The sequence below is a fragment of the Polypterus senegalus genome, chromosome 7, assembly GCF_016835505.1.
Source record: "Polypterus senegalus isolate Bchr_013 chromosome 7, ASM1683550v1, whole genome shotgun sequence".
Classification (NCBI taxonomy): Eukaryota; Metazoa; Chordata; class Cladistia; order Polypteriformes; family Polypteridae; genus Polypterus; species Polypterus senegalus.
This window is the reverse complement of record NC_053160.1, coordinates 11,582,208-11,605,644: the sequence shown is the minus strand read 5'-3', so window position 1 is coordinate 11,605,644 and position 23,437 is coordinate 11,582,208. Positions and strand designations below refer to the sequence as shown.

Below are 23,437 nucleotides of genomic sequence, written 5' to 3'. Positions count from 1 at the left end.
CAGCAGTTATTTATTTGACATGGCCTCACATTCAAACTAATCAAAATGATATTTTCCTGATTTTCAGAAATTTTCATAATGCAAAACACAGAAAATGCGTTTAATGAAAAAAGGTTTGTTGGAAGCTCCCAAGCTGTTCGCATGTCAGAGAAGCAGCTCATCTGAAGATGGAAAGGGTTGTGGACCACCAGGAGGTGTACAGTTCCCCAAACTTTGGACTAAACAGACACAGAGCCCCGTCTTGCTGCACAGCACACCTTTATTTTAGACGGGGTAGAGCTTTCCTTGTTGCTCCCCACTGCACAGCGCAGTACAAGCACCAAATGTCCAAATCAACAAAGTCTTTTCTTCTTCCTTGTCTCTTCATCTTCCTCTCTCTATCTCTTTCTCTGGCTCCTGGATTTATGGTGGTGGCTGGCTCCTTTTATAGGGCACTCTGGAAGTGCTTGATGACATTCTTCCGGCAGCACTTCCGCCACACCCACTGCAACCAAGGGCTCAGTAATCCTCCAGGCGCCCTCTGGTGGTGCCCACAGGGCCCCCAGCAGGGTTGAACTTCCATGTTCCAAACCTGTGGCACCACTGCAAGCCAGGGGAGCTGCCCTCTAGTGTTCCGGGGAGGTAATGCCCTGGATGAGCTCTTTCCCTCTAGTCATTCCATTATAGAGGCGTCCCGGCCTGCCAAGGATCCTGGCCATACGCCATAGGGTGTAAATCATTAAAGAAGATAATAAAAGTAACATGGAAAGGTTTCATAACTGGCCTGCCTCCATATGATGACGAATGTGTGATTGATTTCATATATATAATTCGGAATGAAGTACCACATCTCATGGTAGGTAATGGCAAGTTCAGGTACCGCAGTATTTTGTGTATTGAAGGGGGATCATTGTGTGCTCCTAATCCTCCAGAATTATACAATTGTCAGTATACTTGTATTGAATCCTAATCAGCACTTCTTTCTCAGTTATTAATCTGAATATTCTCCATAGATTTGGGTTGGTACAGTCAGCATAATGAAAACTGGCACGTGGCATGGGGTCGAGTATAATAACATGCAAGCAAATTCCTACCTCGTCTCTGTTGCCCTCTGGTATGCCAGCTTCTTTTGCTTTAGGACGAGTGGCTGCCAGAACTTGCTCAAGCTCATCCTTTTCAAAAAGATTAGGCACTTCTCCAGAGTTCAGCATGTTGTTTATGTCTTCTAGGAACTCCTCCACAACAATCTGGAAAGAATTAAAAAAAAAAACAAAAAAAAAACTCATAATCATCATCAGTTCTGGGTTGCTGAGGGAGCAGAAAACGATTCCAAAATCAAACAACGCAAAGTAGGAAATAATTGTGGGTAGAATGCCAGTCCATGGAAAGGTAAGCCCATACTGGGAGAATCTGGAGCTACCAATCCATGGAACTGCACGTCTTTGCAAAAGAGAATCTGAAAGACAAAGAAACCTAAAAAAAAAAAACAAACCTGAAAACAATAGAAAACAAACTCACTCAGAATAAGGGGAAGAATGGCTGGATAATTAATGGACTAAAAGCAATCCAGGGCTCAGGTGCTAGAAAAGGGATGTGGACAGAGCTAACGCCCTGAACCCATTTTTTAAATAGATTTTCTCTCCCACTGCCACCTTCCTTCAACATATCCTGGATAGAATGTAATACACCGGAGAAATCAAAAAACAAAATCCTCAGAGTGCTGCCAGTTTTATCCAGCCTTGTACATATATATATATATATATACACTAGCAGATCTCGTGGGCTTTGCTGCAGTTGCTGTAGTTGGAATAATTATGTATCTACATGCGACTTATAGAGCTTCTTTATATACAACATTTTTGGTTTGTCCTCCTGGAGTCAAAATATATAAATTTTCTTTATGACTAATCCGTGAACATGCTACATAAAAAATAGAAACGGGAAAAACAGCAACACCGCCGGGAACAACAGTAAAAAACAACAGTAAATGAGATAAAGTAAAAGTCTACTAAACACTAAAATACAAAAATGAAGTAGAAAGTAACAGTAAACCGCAACACCGCCGGGAACAAAGGCACACCGCGTCTACTAAACACTAAGGAACACTAAGTAGAAACACTAAAGGAAAAAAATACTAGTCAGTAAGTACTGTGCCTAGTAAACAGTAAATCAGTAAAGGAGAGAGGACTAAACACTAAGGAAAAAGAACGGCAAGACCGCGTCAGCTGCGGAGCTCAGCTCGGAGCGAAATGAAGTGAATGAAATGACGTGAATGGGAGGGGAGATGATCACATGACTCCCACCCGCCTTAACTCTCCATCCCTCCACAAACACACAAACACAGTCTCTCCGATCCCAACTCTCCTTTATATATATAGATATATATATATATATATATTGTAAGAGAATGGATGCTGTTGCCCCGTGAATCCCAACAGACAGATGCAAGCTTAAAAGTACCAAGAAGTATTTTAATTTTCTTCGTAAATTAATGCCTCCAAAGTACCACAGCCACAATAAGCACACAATGAATAAACAATTCTCCTCCTCTCCTCCCAGCAGCTCTGTCACACTCCCTCCCAACTCTGGCTCCCTTCCTGGTTCTCCACCAGTCCTTTATATAGCCCTTGACCCGGAAGTGCTTCTCCTCTTCTGTTCACGTGACTTGTCAGCACTTCCGGGTCAGATGGAGAATTACATTTTTCTTCAGCCCGGAAGTACTTCTGCCCTTCCGTCCCCATGACTTGGGAGTACTTCCGGGCTATATTGGAAACCGAAATCTCCTTGTCTCCCTGCAGCGTCCCCTGGCAGCACCCACGGTACCCAGCAGGGCTGTGAAGCCGAACTGCATCTCCCATAATGCCCTGCGGGAATCTGGGGAACCGCTAAGCTGCAGGGAAGTCGCCATCTAGCGTCCTGGGGGTTTTGTACGGGTTGAGCTGCCAGCCGTCCCTCACAATATATACAGTATATATATATATATATATGAATGAAGTTAGGAGCAGGCGCTGATACAGCACATTGCCACACCCACCACATGATAAACCAACTCAGGATCCCAGATTATGACCCGCGTGCAGCCTTGCAATGGGTGACACCTCAGCACCACACTAGTTCAGATGGAATGGAACAGCGTGAGGTATTTTATGGTGGCTGGAGTACCAGTTCTGCCACAACCCCCAGGTGTTCCCGTGCAGGTTCGAGCGCCTACATGCAGATTAACGTCATACAAAGGTGGGAGCCATTGTAAGTTAAGGGCCTTGCTCAAGGTCCTAATGAAGTAGAGTCACTACGGTGTTTACTGGATTAGAACCGGCAACCTTCCGATTGCCAGCGCAAATTCCTAGCCTATATATACTGTATATTATCTATCTGTTTATGCATTTATTTATTTAATGAATGTCTGTGAAAAGCCCCCAGAGACAAATAAAGTTCTATCTCTCTATCTACCTTGGATGGTGGGATGAATCCAGAATTTCCCTATAAGGAAAATGAAAACTCCACATGGCCTTTAAATTAATTGAAAAAAACTGATGATACCTGTGTATCTGTAAACAGGAACACCATGTCTTTTCCTTCAACTCCTGCCATTTTGTATAGTTTTCGTAGATCCTCGTGAAAACTGTCGTAGTTGTATCCTCGACTGAGCTCAATCTGAAAGCAGCGATACCCACACATGTGAGATGCAAGTCTTGTAAGAGACTGTTTGCCTGTGCCGCCAACCCCAACCAAAAGGGCATTGCCTCTCTCCTGTCGGATCATCCGGGCAATCCTAGAAGAGAGTTGTTTTAGAAAGAAAAATTTAAAGGGCGAGCTGCTGATAAAATACAAAAAAATCAAGCCAGAAGTACACTGAATATTTGTTTGTTTTAACATTTACAAATGAAACATTTGATACAAAGACAAATAAAAGTACCCAAATACCTTGAGACATGCTCCACTGCATCTTGAAAAAATACCAGCTGTGTTTCTTTAGAGTATGTCATATTGTAGTCATCGAGGTAGTCCTGAAGTACTTGCTTTATCTTGCCTATATCTGTCAAATCTTCATAAATTCTATCAACCTTCTCCACACCAGGCTACAAGTACAAAATATACGTATATATTTAACTTTACATCTGCAAAGATACTGTAATTCTAGTATTCTAGTGTAAAATATGTGTATGAGTCATCTGTTTATCTATCTATCTATCTATCTATCTATCTATCTATCTATCTATCTATCTATCTATCTATCTATCTATTATATAGTGCCTTTCCTTCCTGTCTATCTACCAACCTATTATCTATCTATATATCTATCATATAGTGCCTTTCCTTCCTATCTATCTATCTATCTATCTATCTATCTATCTATCTATCTATCTATCATATAGTGCCTTTCATATCTATCTATCTATCTATTATATAGTGCCTTTCATATCCATCTATCTATCTATTATATAGTGCCTTTCCTATCTATCTATCAATCTATCTATCTATCTATCTATCTATCTATCTATCTATCTATTATATAGTGCCTTTCATATCTATCTATCTATCTATCTATCTATCTATCTATCTATCTATCTATCTATCTATCTATCTATCTATCTATCTATCTATCTATCTATCTATCTATCTATCTAAACATATAGGTGCTATGACAAAAAACTGTTGAATCTAGAAAGAATGGTTCCATTTGCATGAAAACAAGCAGACAATGGTAAGCTTTTTATGTATATTTCTGATTGACTGTCTTGCCATAAAAAGACCACATGAACACAAGAAATGATCTACAAAATTGTGGAAGTCCCATACTGATTGCTAGACTTTGTGCTGGGCAATGGTCAATGATTTGTTGGGGTGGAACTCCATTCACAGTGCCTGTTACACAATTGTAAGACAATGACCAGTTGCCATTGTGCAAGTATCACACTGTGTCTGGACGTGTATCAGACATTTGAAGCATGGACTGCTCTGAATAATCTGAATTAGAATCACAAAATCTTCAGAGCTGAGTCCTGCTTCCCTTTGTTTTCCTCCGTCAATCTACAACAGTTTGCAATATGTAAAGTCTAATTAAAATTACATTCCATTACTGTTGAATGATTACCTTCAAGAAGTCTCCAAAAATGATTGGGTTCTTTGTAAAATATTCAGGGTCAATCTGAAATTGAAAATATTTACCTAAAACAAAACAAAAAATAACAGACAGGTAATATCAGCAGTGATGACCTGAGGCTAAATTCATTTCAATTCCAAGAAAAAAGAAAATACCAGCAGTTCTCATTATAGTGAAAGAAATTTCATTGTGTGCCACTCATATTCCTGTTATACAATAAATCGGTGCCTTTCCAACTTCTTTCTTATTTAATAATAATAATAATAATAATAATAATAATAATAATAATAATACTTTGTTGGACCCTTGAGTAAGACCCTTAACCTGAAAATTGCTCCAGGGGGTGATGTACAATGGCTGACCCTACACTCTGACATCCAAAGGTCATGTGAGAAGACTATTTTCCCTCAGGGATTAATAAAGTAAATCAAATCAAAAATCTAATAATCATAATAATAATGTGACATGGGTTTAACAGAGAGTTAATCTTAGTTTTAACTTCAGTGCGGATAAGAACACAGGAAATTTGACAAACGATAGAAGACGAATCAGTCCGTCAAGCTCATTGGTTTAGCTAAGATGTCCCAAGATGTAGGATCACCAAGTGACCCATTAGATTTTTTCACATTTTATTCCTTACAATATGGAATTAAAAGGTTGAAACTGGGATTGACTGAAGGTACATAAGTTAGAGCAGTGGTTCTCAAACTTTGGGGTGGGCCCCCCTAGGTGGGCGTGAAGTAACAAAAATGGGGGGGGGCAAAGATGTGAAAAAAGAAAACAAGAATCAAAAATATGAAAAATCCATCTGTTGCAACCAAAACAAATTAACTTAAACTACGTTCTGATACTAGAAAAATAAATATAGAGTTAGATAAATGTCGATAAAAGTTAAGTAGGTATAATAAATCTTGTAGCGGTGTATCGGCAGCAAAACATATAGGAATACATTTTATTAGGGTTTCAAAAAAACGTTAGGCAGTGCGATTAAAACTGTTATGAAAACTCAGGTCGCAAATACTTAAAGGTTGAGAAACGCTGTCTTGGAGGATGGCCTGGTGTCAAGAAAGGCAGGAAAGAAGCCAAGAAAAACATAATGGACAGGCTGACATTCTGCAAAAGGTACAGGTATGCATCTATGATATATCATTAATTAAAAAAGAGCAAATTGGTATTAGTGGGCTCCTTTCAAAAAAACGTTAGGGGGGCGCGATTAAAACTGTTATGAAAACTCGGGTCGCAAATACTTACAGGTTGAGAAACGCTGGGTTAGAGTCATAAGAGTCATATGTTAAGATTACATAATTAACCATTCTTTTCATTTCTATAGTGCTTTTCTCATTACTCAGAGCACTTTTCACAGTTAGTGGGGAGCCACTTCAACCTCCACTACTGTGCAGCCCCCACCTGGATGATGCAACAGCAGCCAATTTTGTGCCAGTACGCTCACCACACATTAGCTGTTAGGTGGTGAAGGGGTGAGAGAGATAGCCAATCAGAGACAGGGGATGATTAGGGGTGCAGAATGGATGGGGTTGAGATGAATGATTTAGCCAGGACATCAGGATGCAGCCAACTCTTTAAAAAAAGATGGCCAGACATCTTTAATGACCACAGAGAGTCAGGACCTCAGTTTTATGTCTTACCCGAAGAGTGATGCCAGGTTTACAGCACAGCGTCCCCCCATCACTGCACTGGGGCATTGGGATCCACACACACACACACCGCAGAGTAAACACCCCCCTGCTGGCCTCACCAGCACGTCTTCCAGCAGCAAACCAAGCTTTTCCTCGATGGTGTCCCATCTAAGTACTGGCCAGGCCCAAACTAAAACTTGGTTGACTAAGTGAAAGTGTACTTGAGGTATCATGTTTACATACAGACGTGGCCAAAGGTTTTGAGAATGACACAAATATTAATTTTCACAAAGTCTGCTGCCTCAGTTTTCATGATGGCAATTTGCATTTACTCCAGAATGTTCTGAAGAGAGATCAGATGAGTTGCAATTAATTGCAAAGTCCCGCTTTGCCATGAAAATGAGCTTCATCCCCACAAACCCATTTCCACCGCATGTCAGCCCTGCCACAAAAAGGACCTGCTGACGTCATTTCAGTGATCCTCTTGTTAACACGAGGGAGAATGTTGACGAGGACAAGGCTGGAGACCACTCTGTCATGCTGATTGAGATAGAATAGAAAGGTGAAGAAAGCTTCAGGGAGACCAAGAAAGTCCAGGACCGTCTCCTAAAGTGGATTCATGGCTTGGGATCGGGGGACCACCAATGCAGAGATTGCTCAGGAATGGCAGCAGGCGGGTGTGAGTGCATCCGCAGGCACAGTGAGGGAGGCGAAGACTTTTGGAAGGTTGGCCTGGTGGGTGTCAAGAAGGGCAGCAAAGAAGCCAAGAAAAACATCAGGGACAGACTGATATTCTGGGGTTGGACTGCTGGGGGAAAGTCATTTTCTCTGATGAATCCCCTTTCCGATTGTTTGGGGCATCCGGAAAAAAAGAAAAGGTGAGTAAAGCATCCTGAGACCATTCATGTCAGCTAAGGGAGTGCAGGGCTCACTCACCATTTGGCCTAAGAACACAGCCATGAATAGAGAATGAGACCAAAACATCCTGCGAGAGTATCTTCTCCCAACCATCCAAGAACAGTTTGGTGACCAACATGATGGAGCACCAGGACATAAGGCAAAAGTGAGAACTAAGTGACTCAGGGAAGAAAACATCGAAATTTTGGGGTCCATTGCCAGGAAACTCCCCAGACCTTAATTCAATTCAGAACTTGAGAGTCGGGTGGACAAACAAAAACCCACCGATTTTGACAAATTTCATGCACTGATTATGCCAAAATGGGCAGCCATCAGTCAGAAGTTGATGGGCAGCCTGCCAGGGCGAATTGCAGAGGTCTTGAAAAAAGGAAGAAGGGCCAACACTGCAAATATGAACTATTTGCATCAACTTTATGTCATTGTCAATAAAAGCCTTTGAAACTTCTGAAATGCTTGTAATTCTACTTCAGGGTACCTCAGAAACATCTGACCAAAAGATCTAAAAACACTGAAGGAGAAAACTTTGTGATAACCAATACTTAGGTCATTCTCAAAATGTTGGGCCAATAACTGTACATCCACACACACACACATAAACACACAGACATAATTCCAAAAATCGTATTTTCGGACTCAGGTAGGTCTAAAACGTCGAGATTCATCAAACTCATGAAATGGAATTGTTGGAGGATTCCGATACTTTCCCTGTACTTTGTATACGAGAAAGTCAGGGAGGTCTAAAATGTCGAGATTCATTCAAATCTTGACATCGAATTTTTTGGACGATAACAATACTTTCCTTATACGTCGTATATGACAAAGTAAAAAGGTGGTCTGTCTTCTCTGAGTGGGAGGCGAGTTACTGTCTCAATTGGAGGAGATCAAGTACTGTATCTCTGGGTCTTGATCACGAACGAGTGAGAGGGAAAAAGATGGCGAGATTCACTGGTGGATCTGGGTGGTGAGCGCACTTATGCAGTTATAATAATAATAATAAGTTTTATTTATGTAGCACCTTTCATACACTCAAGGACACTTTACAATTCAATACAAGACAGTAGAAATTACATACATGAAGAAGAATAATATTCATTGAAGAGATGTGATTTTAACAGATGTTTGTAAAGAACAGCCAAGCAAAATGACCCCTTTTATTGGCTAACTAAAAAGATTACAATATGCAAGCTTTCGAGGCAACTCAGGCCACTTCTTCAGGCAAATTGTAAGATTACGGGAGATTAAGGAGAAGAATTCCAAATTTTAGGGGCTATTACTCTGAAAGCTCTGCCACCCATAGTTACGAACCTGTATTTAGGTACAGAGAGTAACTTAGCGTCCGATGAACTTAATGCATAGGCAGGAGTGTAAGGAAGCAGCAGTTCAGACAGATAATGAGGGGCTAAACCATGAAGGGCTTTAAAAGTGAGAAGGATCTATACTAATAAAAGACAAAGCCCTCACTCACTCACTCATCACTAATTCTCCAACTTCCCGTGTAGGTAGAAGGCTGACATTTGGCAGGCTCATTTCTTACAGCTTACTTACAAAAAATTCTACACGTAATGGTCATAACTGGAACCTATTTTTCTCCATATACTGTAATGGACGTTAGCCCGAGGGCCGAGGGGGGGGCGGAGCTGCATGTGACATCATCACGCCTCCCACGTAATCACGTGAACTGACTGTGACCGCAGTACGTAGAAAAGAAGGAAGAGCTCCCAACAATAAAACAGCGGAGAACCCGTGGATTAAATAAAAAGGCTGCTTAGTTGGCAAAGCAAGGAAAAACGACGGGCTTATATGGCATTTGTTTATTAAACAGCGGAGAAGCTGTGTAAACGCTGCTTCACAAAAAAACAGTGGAGCGCATTATATGAGCAGGCAGTCAGCTAAAGAAGGGAATCAATAAATAACTATAATCGTAATAAAGGAACAAAAAATAGTGGAGAACCCGCAAATTAAATAAAGGAAATGGGTACTTGAACAGTAAACTAAGTCTAAAATAGCTACACAATAACTATAACAATCGTAATAAACGAACAATAAAACAGTACAGAACCGCGAAGCAAGGAGAATAAAACAGCGGAGAAGCTGTGTAAAGGCTGCCTCACAAAAAAACAGTGGAGCGCCTTATATGAGCAGGCAGTCAGCCAAAGAAGGGAATCAATAAATAACTATAATCGTAATAAAGGAACAAAAAATAGTGGAGAACCCGCGAATTAAATAAAGGAAATAGGTATCTGAACAGTAAACTAAGTCTAAAATAGCTACACAATAACTATAACAATCGCAATAAACGCACAATAAAACAGTAGAGAACCGCAAAGCAAATAGAAAGGATGGACTTCAACCAATCAGATTTTGAGTTGGTGTCAGTAGGGCCCTTTAGCAGGCGTACGGCAACGTCACCGTATTCAGACCCATTGATTGGATAGAAGCCGATATGAGGAAGTCTACGACGCCATTGAACGCACCATAAACGCTCCGAGCGAAAGATCGTTGCGTGCACTACGGACAACTCCATGGCAGGATTCTGGACAATATTATTTGCCAGACACAGACCAGATTTCAAGACCATGAAAACCTGATGTTCGTCATGCTCCTCGAGCCCCAAAACTTTCGGGAATACAAGAAAAATTTCACGCATGCAGCCTTCTACACTTTAACACAACAGTCACGGAGCGCTTTTTGATCTGTCTCGGCCAAAAACGGAACTGACTGTAATGTATGCTATGGATGATTTTGCAGGAAAATCTCCCACTGATCTCCTTGACTTCCTTCATCAGAAAAATCTGAACGAGAGCATGGAGCGGCTGTTCACATTGGTATATTTGGCGGTGAGCATTCCCGTGTTTGCTGCTTCTGTCGAGCGGACATTTTCAGCCCTAAAGTGAATTCAAACTTATGCCAGGAATACCATAGGGCGGGTTCGCCTTTCACCATTAGCTTCGATGGGGATAGAAAGTGAGGTTTTGATGGAACTGAAGCGCTCCGAAAATCCGTACGACAGAGTAATTGAACTGTTTTTGAGGAACAGAGGAGGTTGTCGCGGCTGTAGCTGCAGTAGAAAAAAACTTGTTCATCCCTGGTTTGTCAATTAAATAAAGGCATTTATTGTGGCTACAGGAGTATATATATATATATATATACACCCCGATCTACATACTATCAAATAAACGAAACACACACCGTGGTGCAACACGAGAGGCTTCGCCTCTAGCGCTGACGTCCGAGGTTCGATTCCCGAGACGGGGTGCAGTGAGTGTGTATGCCTGATGAGCCCAGAATTAGGGCGAAACACATGCCGCGTATTGTTTGCATTATTTGACAGTAAAACTATTTCAGTATATTCAATATATATAAATCAGCGCTTTCCGATTCATTTTACCCTCGCACCCCCTTGGTTTGAGAAGAACTATGAAAAAAATATGAGGTTAACGCAGAAAAACAGATCGCCAATAGAAGCTTTATGAATAATGGATACTTTACTCGCCATCAATAATTATTTTGGTAAAGCCATACTCAGTGTGATCCTCCTTCCATGTTCTAATTTTTTCGTGACTAGCCAGGATTACATGAACAGTAAAAAGTAAGAGCGAAGTGAGGGTGACATATCCAGTCAGGCAGGCGCCAGCTCAATAGCTCGAATTTGGATATAAGTAGGTTCTATTTAGTCGACAGAAATATCTTTGGTAGCAATGGAAGTTGAATTTACTCTTTAAATTTCTATGGTGAAGAAAAATTTATGCTGACTAAATTTACCTTTCATTCCTACCAAACATATCCCTGTCGACTAAATAAAAATTACTTATATTTAAAATGTAAATAGAACTTAAACAGATACAATACTTCATAATACCCACGCAACACTACAGTAAGTGCACGTAAGAGCAAAGAGTTATCCGTTTTTTTTTTCATTTTTCTTCCTCGATGGATTCTGGCACCCCAAAGGAGATATATATATATATACAGATAGATAGATATAGATATATATATATATATATATATATATATATATATATATATATATATATATATATATATATATATATATATATAGATATGACAACAACACTCATATCAATGACAAAACAATTACATTAATGTTACATTACATGTACAATACATGCTACGTTATTTTTAAAATTGTTCCTTTTTCTTTTTCATAACTTCTTTAACACACTACTTCTCCGCTGTGAAGCGCGGGTATTGTGCTAGTAATTTTATATTTGACTCTTGAAGAAACCGGTAACCAATGCAAATCATAGAGGACAGGAGTGATGTGAGCAGATTTTTTAGTGTGTGTTGCGGAATATGGCCGGCAGCTTATCCCGGCCAATACCCTCAAGCCGCCAGATGGAGCTCTCCCTGCAACGTGGAGATGCCCCGAATTCCAGCAGGGCATCATGGACCTTGGAGTTTTCCTTCACAGCCCTGCTGGATACCATGGGGGCTGCCCGAGGATGCTGTAGGGAGGCTAAAGGACTTGTATTTTTCTTATAGCACGGAAGTACGTCCCAGTCACAGGGACAGAAGAAATGACATACTTCCGGGTTGAAGAAAAGGAGTTTTCACTTGACCCGGAAGTGTTACAAAGTCACATGGACTGAGGGACAGAAACACCTCTGGGTCAAAGAGTTTAAAAGGACTGTGGGAGATCCCAGCAGTGAGTTGAGTTGTGATGAAGGGTGACTTGAGCTGCTGGGAGGTGTGGAGGATTGTATAATTAATTTGATTGTTGTGACTATTGTGTATATTTGGAAGTATAGTGGAGGTGGAGATGCTTTGTGCACTTTTTTAGTACAAATAAAATAATTATTTGGACTTTTGTCTGGTGTCTGGCGTCTGTTCTGAGGGTTCAAGGGGACGACAGTGCCCCCTATCTGTCACAGTGTAAGTAAACGAGCATCAGAATTCTGAAAATATTGTAATCTGTTGATATATTTAGTTGGGAGGCTATAAAACAAAGCATTGCAATAGTCCAGACAGGTAGTGATGAAAGCATGAATTAGTGACTCAGTATCTTTCACACTGAGGAAAGAATGCAGATGAGCAATGTCACGAAGATGAAAAGAGGCTGTCTGTACTATTGAGCTGATGTCTGATTGAAAGATTGAGGGTTGAACCACGATCCCATCAATGTCAATTTTTAGCCCATGAAGGGTAGAGAGGATAGATTTGATGCCAACTAATAAGATTTCTGTTTATTCAGGACTAGCAAAATACCCGCGCTTCGCAGCGGTGAAGTACTGCCTTCAAATTTTTATTAAGAAGAAAATTAAACCTTTTTAAACTGAGGGAAAATATACCAATAATTATTTGTTAAGGATCTCTTTGTGTATCACATTGTCAGTTCGGCCCTCCGGCTGTGCGCTGAGCTTACTCTTGAGCATGCAACGTACAGTCGGCCATGTGAACAGTAATCTTGTTTCAAATCTCACAGCTTGGACTGCTGCTGTCATAATCGGTTTGAGTTTCATGGTTTGTTTCAATTACGACAGTATTTGTAGGACTTGTGTTGAAGTGACATTTGGCATCTGTCAAGCGGTGTAAGTATACAACCGGTTTCATCGATAACTTCACATCCAGCTTTTGAGAGTTTAAACATTCATAAACATCAAAGTGTCCACTACTGAAATCGCCACCTGTGAATCTAAGATGTTTAAGAGGCATTGGCGGTTGTCGAAAGGTGTAAAATATTTGGCCATTTCGGTACACTTGAAAGTGACAACCGAACAATTCAGTGGCAGCCATCAACTCACATGCAGAACCATCGGTGAAGGGCTTAAACATTTCACTCTTCTAGTGCTCCTGTGTAGTATAATTATCTCCTGTACCGTCATCAGTCCACACCTTGAACCTGTCCCAGTCATTCAATACATAAGACACAATGTTCCTCCGGATATCAAGAGTGAGCCTGATATGGCCATGCAATATGTAACAAAGAGAATGGAAAAGGTAGGTGCCATCTCCGTCCATGGAAACCACTCGGTAAGTGACAGTTCTTTGAACGATGGTGATCACCTCAATAGACATGTTAATGGGGGTACGGTTGGAATGATAAAGGAAATGTGTACCTGAACAATGTAAAGTAAGTCTAAAATACCTACAAAATAACTATAATTGTAATAAACGAACAATAAAACAGCGGAGAAACCGTGGATTAAATAAAAAGGCTGTAGTTATCAGCAGGGAGACGTGAATCAAGCGAAGCAAGGAAGTGAATGTAGAGAGCGGAGCGATGGACGGCATTATATAGGCAGGCAGCCAACAACGTGGGAGGCGTTGGGATGGGGGACCTAACGCCGCCTCACACGGTGACTGAGCTGCAGGCTATGGACGTATATATGTATGTAAGTAGGATTCAGTTAGCGTTGGGAACCCGCGTACCAAATTTCTTGAAGATGGGCCCATAAGTAACAAACCGTTGGAAAGTTCAATATGTTGGCCGACAGTGGCATCATACCACCGAAATAAGTACGTACATTGGTTTCGGTTAGCGCAGGGAAGCCGCCTACCAAATTTCGTGAAGATGGGGCCATAAACAAGAAAGTTCAACATGGCGGATGTTGTTGACCATTATGACTGTTACGCGTAGAATTTCGAAATGAAACCTGCTTAACTTTTGTAAGAAAGCTGTAAGGAATGAGCCTGCCAAATGTCAGCCTTCTACCTACACGGGAAGTTGGAGAATTAGTGACGTTGGAAAGTTCAATATGGCGGCCGACAGTGGTGTCATACCACTGAAATAAGTACGTACATCGGTTTCGGTTAGTGCAGGGAAGTCGCCTACCAAATTTCGTGAAGATGGGGCCATAAATAAGAAAGTTCAACATGGCGGACGTTGTCGACCGTTATGACCGTTACTCATAGAATTTCGAAATTAAACCTGCTTAACTTTTGTAAGTAAGCTGTAAGGAATGAGCCTGCCAAATTTCGTGAAGATGGGGTCAAGCAGACAAAATGAGGTTTCTCCATAGAATGACTGGGGACTCCCTTAGAGACGAGGTGAGAAGCACCAGGGAGAGGCTCAGAGAGGAAGAGCCGCTGACCCTCCGCAGTGAGAGGAGCCAATTGAGGGGATTTGGGCAACTGATATGAATGCCTACCCGACACATCCTTGTGGAGGTTATATGGGCACAAGCAGCTGAAAGGAGACCCAAGGAAGACCCTGGGTACACTGCAACTATTATATCACCGAGATGGCCTGTGATCCCACACTATGAGTTATCAAGTGTGATTTGGGACAGGAATGTATGGGCCTCACTGCTTAGGCTGTTGATCCCATGGCCCAGTTTCAGATAAGCAGTGGAAAATGAATGAATGAATGAACGAACAAACAAATAAATCTCATACTTCAGTTACAACACTTGCTTCCAGGGCAATACAATTATAACAAGTGTATTCCCTGCTTTTTGCTTTACAGAATCTGTTAATGCCTGTAAACTGGAGTGCACAACGTGATCACAAGATGCAGGTCTTCTTTAAATCCCAACAATTATATACAAAATTTATTTCGCTTAAGAGCTTCCAATTTGTGGACTGATCTACTTGCCAAAGAATAAGAGGCTCCATTAAATCAAGGCTAAAGACTCTGCCTTTTAGCTTGGCATATTTAAGTTAAAGCGACTGCAGAGGTTGTTACTACATCTCACCTATTCTGTCCTTTCAAAACATGGATGAAACATGAGTCTAACAGAAGGGACACAAGCAAACACGAGGTCAATTCAAGTAGATGAACTGAGTGGAAACTAAAGAACAAAGGGGGGGAAAGGGAAAGAGAAACAAACTTCAGACCGAGAATTCAATTTCTATTTATTCTTAAATTAAACAAAACTGACAAAACTGAGGTTCTCCTCATTGGTACAAAATCAACATTATCCAAAACTGATTATTTTTCATTTGTTATTCATAATTCCTCTGTCTCCCCTTCACCACAGGTTAAGAGTCTGAGTGTCTTCCTTGACAGTACTTTATCCTTTCAGTCCCACATCGGCCTTTCCAGCAGCTCCGTGTATGATTTTATCTTTCTACCTTTTTCTCTATTTTTCTTTATTTCACTGATCACTCCTACCACTTTCTTCTATGTGGACTCGTTCCCTTGACACTTTTTACTTCTTTTTACTACTTGGACATGGATTTTTACACGCCGAGACTCGTTTCCAATACTGATGCTCTGTGCAAGAGAGGACAGAGCCGACTAGACTTCCTTAGAAGGCTGGCGTCCTTCAACATCTGTAATAAGACGCTGCAGATGTTCTACCAGACGGTTGTGGCGAGCGCCCTCTTCTATGTGGTGGTGTGCTGGGGAGGCAGCATAAAGAAGAGGGATGCCTCACACCTGGACAAACTGGTGAGGAAGGCAGGCTCTATTGTAGGCACGGAGCTGGACAGTTTGACATCCGTGGCAGAGCGACGGGCGCTGAGCAGACTCCTGTCAATCATGGAGAATCCACTGCATCCACTGAACAGGATCATCTCCAGACAGAGGGGCAGCTTCAGCGACAGACTGCTGTCACCGTCCTGCTGCACTGACAGACTGAGGAGACCCCACACTATGTGACTCTTCAATTCCACCAGGGGGGGTAAACGTTAACATTATACAAAGTTATTGTCTGTTATACCTTCATTGTTATCACTCTTTAATTTATTATTGTTCTTTATTAGTATGCTGCTGCTGGAGTATGTGAATTTCCCCTTGGGGATTAATAAAGTATCTATCTATCTATCAATAACATCTCCTGGTCTGCGTATTTCCACTTGCGTAACATTAATCGTATTCGCCCCACACCACTGCTATCCTTGTTCATAGCCTTCTAGACTTCTTAGACTTCTCGTCTGGATTATTGCAATTCCCTTTTCTTTGGTCTGTCTCACAAATCTCTTTATAAGCTTCAGCTAGTCCAGAATTCAGCTGACCGCATCATTACTAGAACCCCCTTCTATTCACCATATCTCTCCCATTTGGCAGCACCTTCATTGGCTTCCAGTTAAAGTTCTGCATTCAATTCAAAATTCTCCTGTTAACTTATAAGGCTCTCCACAACCTCGCCCCTCCACATCTGTCCGACCTCATCCATGCTGCCATTCCCTCCCGTACCCTTAGATCCTCTTCCTCCATCCACATGATTGTCCCCTTCGCCCGTCTTACCACCATGGGGGGTACGGCATTCAGCTGCTCTGCTCCCCAGCTCTGGAACTCACTACCACCTGAGCTTAGAAACATTGAATGATTCTCACTTTTCAAATCTAAACTTAAAACTCATTTGATTAAGACTGCTTTTTCTCTTTGACTATAATAGCTCTGTCTGATTTTAAATTTAGTATTTTTAGTTTTATTTATAATGTGTGTTTTATCTATTGTTTGGTGTCCTTGAGTGTTTAGAAAGTTGCCTATGAATAAATAAAATGTATTATCTCTCTATTATAAAAAAAAATCTTGGGAGGGAGACAAGGGAGACGAGACGTGATCTTCTTGGAAGACACTTTGGCGTCACGCGAGACAAGGCTGTGAGACAAAAGGACAGCTGCTGCACAGGCTTTTAAATGATCGACGCACAGCGAGACAAGCAGAACACGCAGCAAGCCAGCAGCTGATCTGACCACATCTCCTTAGCGTGCGTTCAGCCCCCAGCTTCACAATGCGAGCAGCGTTATACGTCCCGTGAGACAGAGATTTAACCACGCCCGGGGCCGGAAATAAAAGACAGAGTAGATGACAAAGTAGAACGTCGTAAAGAATTCAAAAACAATGGCACGATACACAGCAGGTTAGAGATAATGGAAGTACGAAAACTCAAAAGTCTCCAAAAAATGATAGTTAAGATCGCATTAGTGCAAACAAAAGCGAACAGCGAAAAGAGATCGAATATATTGTTCGGATTTAAACTGTAAGTCGGAGACTTGTAGATCGTCTAATTTGTGTTGCAAGCGAGAATTAAAAGATTACAAAATCTTTGTCACAGTATGAAGTCCTGTGAGACAGAGACTTTTAATATGAGATTCTTTCAAGTCACGCCCTACTTACAACTATTTTCAAACAAGACCACGGTTATCTAACCTTAGTCGTGTGAATGCTTTTGGCAGACACACTTCCTGCGTTCTCAGTTTTTAAAAAATTTTATCAGGATAATAGTTTTATACGTTCAAGATGACACGTCAATGACAAAGCGAGGAAGAAAGAGCATGGACAAACATTCGAGAAAGTCATTTTATTTATTAGAGAGAAAGAAACGATATTCACTCACAGACAGTTACACATTGCGTTGTCACGATGTAAGTCCAGACACGGAATCAAAATTCAATGCAATCTTGAAGAAAAGTTAATTCCAAATATTGTTTTTACAAAAGTTTAAAATTAAAAGTGAAAATAAAGCAATTCCAATAAAAATAACAATCTCTTTAAATTGTATATCCAATAAACCAAACCCAGGGGTGGGTGAGCAAAGTGAGCAGGGGCGTGGAGTCCCCTAATTATTATTATTATTAGAATAACAAGTCTGAAAGCTCAACATGGATCCTGGGAATAGCAATGCAGACACTCTAACTGCTGCGCCACTGCACTATCCTGTCTATCCTGTCTAAAGAACAAGCAGATGCTGTGTAACAGACCTCTGGAAAAAAAAAAGTACTTACCGGCCATCTCCGATAAAATGGAATTGAAATAGCCCTTGTCGTCATTGTTAATCAGTCGATCATGGAATACTCGTTGACACTCATGGCAAAAGAGTCTGAATATTTGTTTTTGATCTCTCACAGTCCCAGGTTCACACTGCAAGATTCCTGTTGGAAAGAAAACCTTTCAGATCCTTGAAGAGCTAACACACGGGCCTTACCAGCAGCTTTAAATGATCAGCTAGATAGATAGATAGATAGATAGATAGATAGATAGATAGATAGATAGATAGATAGATAGATAGATAGATAGATAGATAGATAGATAGATAGATAGATAGGAAAGGTGCTATATAATAGATAGATAGATAGATAGATAGATAGATAGATAGATAGATAGATAGATAGATAGGAAAGGTGCTATATAATAGATAGATAGATAGATAGATAGATAGATAGATAGATAGATAGATAGATAGATAGATAGGAAAGGTGCTATATAATAGATAGATAGATAGATAGATAGATAGATAGATAGATAGATAGATAGATAGATAGATAGATAGATAGATAGATAGATTTTTTTGTGAAAGATCCTAAATTGATTCTTTTTACAATCTGTTTATCAATTTGTGGGTTTTGTGACTCAATCTTTATTATTTTAACTATCACAGTGAAATGGCACAATGGTACAATGGCAAGTCTGTCTGTTTCAGTCCCTCTTTCTTTGTCTTTCTTGTTGCCTTTGTTCGTCATACAATGCAGCTGTGGAAAACATTACTTTTTATACATAGATGGGTTGAATTCTAGTAATTGATGTAGACCTCAGTATTAACATTTGCAGTGTACCTTCTTCTTTCTCTTCTTCTTCCTCTTCTTTTCCCACTTCTGCAATGTATGTAGTAATAAAATGCATTGTATTTGTCATTCCAACAGGTGGCACATCACAAACATTTCTTGTGATAAAATGCATTATTACAAATGTTTGTGCTGTTGGGACACAGGATGACATTACTTCATATATATTGACTAGCTATGCTTCCCATCTAAGACGGGTTGAAATCATCATCATCATCATCATCATACATTGTCATTTGCATGCACACTGGGGATAGCAGAAGGTCTCTTCCAGCAGCAACCCAAGCTTTTCCTGGGTTGCCTTAATGCCTTTCTCCCTTCCTCCCTCTGCAGAATGTCTGATTGACAGCTGTTACACCTCTGACGTCACTTCCAATGCCCACCCACTTGGACCCGCCTCTTCCTGTCACAGGGACCCAAAACCGTAAGCTCCACACTCTTGGGACGGTTCTGTTCTGAGCTCACGTTTGCAATAGCGTGTATTTTTATACGGGGTGACCAAGCTGATAACCCAATTCTTCATCTTTGTTGTCTGTTTTTCTTACGACATTTATTTACAGTATATACCAGCGGTTCTCAAACTGTGGGGAGCGCCCCCTGGGGGGGCGCTGAAGCTGCACAAGGGGGGCATCGAATAAATGAACATCAAAATCAAAATTAATTCATTTTTTACATTTTTATTTCAAATTTAAATTGACAAGCATATAATCACAACGAATGCACTATAATTAAAATTAAAATAAAACATTTCTAAGGCCTAGATTTAATGACTAATTTGTGCCTGCTTTAAAGTACACAGCCTGTCCAGGTTTGGTTTGATATTCGAGATACGACACTCTGCGCTCCTTTTCTATTTGAAGTTTGTTTCTATGACGAGTGGCGCCGCTGTTGCTGCTTTTATAGTCGCGTATTTTCAATCCAGAAAGTTTGAGACGTATCGGTATCTGACGCGAACATTCGGGTAACAGTAGATCAGGTGATAATGTGGGGCGACTGCAGCACATTGGCAGCGTAGCCAACATTGCCAAATTGAGTGAAATAATTTACTGCGTATTGGGTTATTTTCATGATACAACTAACAGTGGTATAATATTTGTCGGACAAAAATACGTTCGATTTGTACAGATTGACTTCATCGGTGTCCCTGTTTACGAGATTTAAAAAAATGTAAACATATTTAATCGTTTCTTTACATAAAAAAAAATTAAATAAGAATGAATAATTTCTTCTTTGTTTTTGGGATTAGAATTACTACCAAAACCACACAAGGCATTTTAACAGTTATTTAAAGCACTTTAAAAAAAATAAATTGCAAATATTTCATCGAAGTTAGCCAAACACATGCAATTCTTATGGAAGTAAAAAAGTACACCGCACAAGTATCATACGTTTGTTAGTTGTGTCATGGGTTATTCTCATCTATCTTATATTATGCAGGGGGTGCAGAATTATTGCGGGGGATACGAAAGTTTGAGAACCGCTGGTATATACCGTCACTTAATCAAGTGAAAGGGCAGCAAATTGGTGACATCATCGAAATAATGAGATTTGGCAGAGAAGGAGCTAAAGATGAAACCAGAAAAAGAGCAGAGTACAGAACAACATCGAAAATGGAGAAATTAAACTCTAAGTAGGCAAATTTCTAAAACTCAGTTCAGCATTTTGATACATTGATTAATAAGCAGGCATAACAACTTTCATTTTTTTTCCATTCATAAAAACTTATTCCCAAGAAGAGTTCTACAGCGTCACTTCAAAAATATCCAAAAAGGGATTGACTTAGCTTAGCAATTTGCTCTTCACACATCGTCAGCAACACGACTGCCCAGCAAGTTCCCATCATCTGCTTATCAAGAACCTCAAATTCCTCAAAGAGGAAAACACCTTCTTGAGTGGAAATCAGACACTTACCTTGAACACACTTCGACAAATCTCGTAAGTTGAACACGTAGTGTGACTTTGCTGGAGTCGGCAGAAGGTCGGTACTCATTCTTCTATAAATTTCAACCGAAGCATCCACAATACTTGTTGCAGTTTGCTTCACAGCTGGGGGAAAATCTGCCAAAAATCCACCCAGGATGGCCTGTAAAGGGTGGAAATGAAAATGAAATGGTCATATTTCACATATCCATCAATATCCATCCATCCATCCATCCATTATATATCCTAAGTACAGGGTCACGGAGGTCTGCTGGAGCCAATCCCAGCTAACATTAGGGAGCATCAATATGAAAATTATTAATTAAAAAAGTAATACATGTATACAGTATAGTACATACATTGTCATTTCTTATTATTTTGATTGATTTTCTTTATTCATTTTTTTACATGTTCCTGAGTAGTCTTGGGAACTTCTTGCAGTGAATCTGATTAAGACGTTTATTTCATCCTATCTTGGTTCTTGACTAAGTTGTAATCTTTTAACGTTTTATTGTGGAGGCATTTTGATTATTGCTGGGTAGGACTATTTTGTGGCTCTCTCATCAGGAGGGTTGCCAGACATCCCAATTTGAGCAGGACTGTCCCGAGTTCAACAGACAGACATTGCCTCGGAAAATCCCACTTGAACAAATATTGTATGTAGAAATTTAATTTTAATTACATTTTTATATTATCTAGTTAAAGAGGTTTGCTGAATTTTTGATGTCAGCCTGGCGTACCATCTTTAATGAATCAAATTTGTAACTGTCAGATGAATCCGAGTGTTTTGAGTCATGTATGTTTATGTACGTCGCATGCTTTGTGATGTCGTGCATTTCTTGTGCTCATCATGGCTGCTAATGCTTATGTGCAATTCATACTGATAAAGAGTTTTCGACTTACAAGGTTGGTTGTATCTACATATCTGCAATCTATTTACATATATCATGTCGTGTTATATGAAACATAAATCATGTTACAAGTTATATCAAACATACTTGTTCTCTTCTATATACTGTATATACTCTTGTATAAGTCGGGTCTTGAAACCCGAAAAATCGATCATAAAATCAGACCCCGACTTATCCACCCGTTCAAAAATACGACAATCTCGAATCAGTTTCTCAGAAACATCGAATTTTGTTGCAGCAGCGCAGTTTCCAATTTCTTTCACCACTTCAATGACTTTTAATTTAAAACCAGCTTCATATTTTCTTCTTATCGAACAGTTCATCGTAGATAAGGGACTTATCTTCTTACGATAAAGATGTATGAGGGTGTGAGATACAAAAAACATAAATCAGTGCAAACATCGCTTCGGAATAGTTTGGGTATTATCGTGTGGTCACGTAGGCACAATACATAGAAATGCTCCGTGGTTACTCTCTCAGGTGGGTGGACATTAGCATATCATAATCTTTTGGACCAATAACGTGAGTTTTCTGCATTTGATTTATACAACCAACATTAGAAAGTATCCGAAATTATCAAGTCCCAACTTATCCACGGGAGAACTGCCGCTCGTGTATGTGGATTTCACTTTCACCAAACAACAAATCTTTCAATTCTTGCAGATACGCCTCTTCATTGGGAAGAAACACTATTTTTCCCTGATGGCAACACGAATTAGACGATCTACAAGTCTCTGACTTAAAGTTTAAATCAGAACAATATATTCGATGTCTTTTTGCTGTTCCGTTATTTCACCGAGTAATAATTTCCGTTTGTTTGTGCTAATGTGATCTTTACTATCAGTTTTTTGAGACTTTCAAATTTTCGTACTTCGATTATCTCTAACCTGCTCTGCCTGTGTATCGTGCCAACGTTTTTGGATTCTTTACGACATTCTACTTTGTCATCTACTCTTTGTATTTTAATTCCGGCCCCGGTTGTGGTTAAATCTCTTGGCACAAAGTCTTGTCTCGTGGGATGTTAAAGTATCTCTCTGAAAAATTCTCGTCTCATCCCAGAATTTTTTTATTATAATAGAGAGATGTTTCTGTGGTATACTGAAGTAGAAGTTCAAGCATTTCATAAGTTTCAATGGCTTTTATTGACAATTAAATGATGTTTATGCAAATAGTCAATATTTGCAGTGTTGGCCCTTCTTTCTTCTTCAAGACCTCTGTAATTCACCCTCGCATGCTGGCATCCAACGTCTGGGCCAAATTCTGGCTGATGGCAGCAGCCCATTCATGCAGAATCAGTGCTTGGAGTTTGTCAGAATTCGTGGGTTTTTGTTTGTCCAACTGCTGCTTCTTGAGGATTGACCACAAGTTCTCAATGGGATTAAGGTCTGGGGTGTTTCCTGGCCATGGACCAAATATTTTGATGTTTTGTTCCACATGCCACTTAGTTCTCACTTTTGCCTTATGGCCCGGTGCTCCATCATGTTGGTCACCACACT

The 23,437-nt window shown here is 40.2% G+C and overlaps 1 protein-coding gene across 1 annotated transcript in view; it reads right to left on the bottom strand.

Annotated features, from left to right (window-relative positions):
* dnah6 (dynein, axonemal, heavy chain 6) overlaps window positions 1-23,437 on the bottom strand; it is a 433,707-nt gene that overhangs the window by 190,569 nt on the left and 219,701 nt on the right. Inside the window, exons 42-47 of the mRNA XM_039758084.1 lie at window positions 21,022-21,193; window positions 18,274-18,420; window positions 5,075-5,148; window positions 3,904-4,058; window positions 3,520-3,751; window positions 1,074-1,226 (exon numbers count right to left, since the gene is read on the bottom strand). Of these exons, the coding sequence (XP_039614018.1) occupies window positions 1,074-1,226; window positions 3,520-3,751; window positions 3,904-4,058; window positions 5,075-5,148; window positions 18,274-18,420; window positions 21,022-21,193 (933 nt within the window). The remainder of the gene's footprint in view (window positions 1-1,073; window positions 1,227-3,519; window positions 3,752-3,903; window positions 4,059-5,074; window positions 5,149-18,273; window positions 18,421-21,021; window positions 21,194-23,437) is intronic.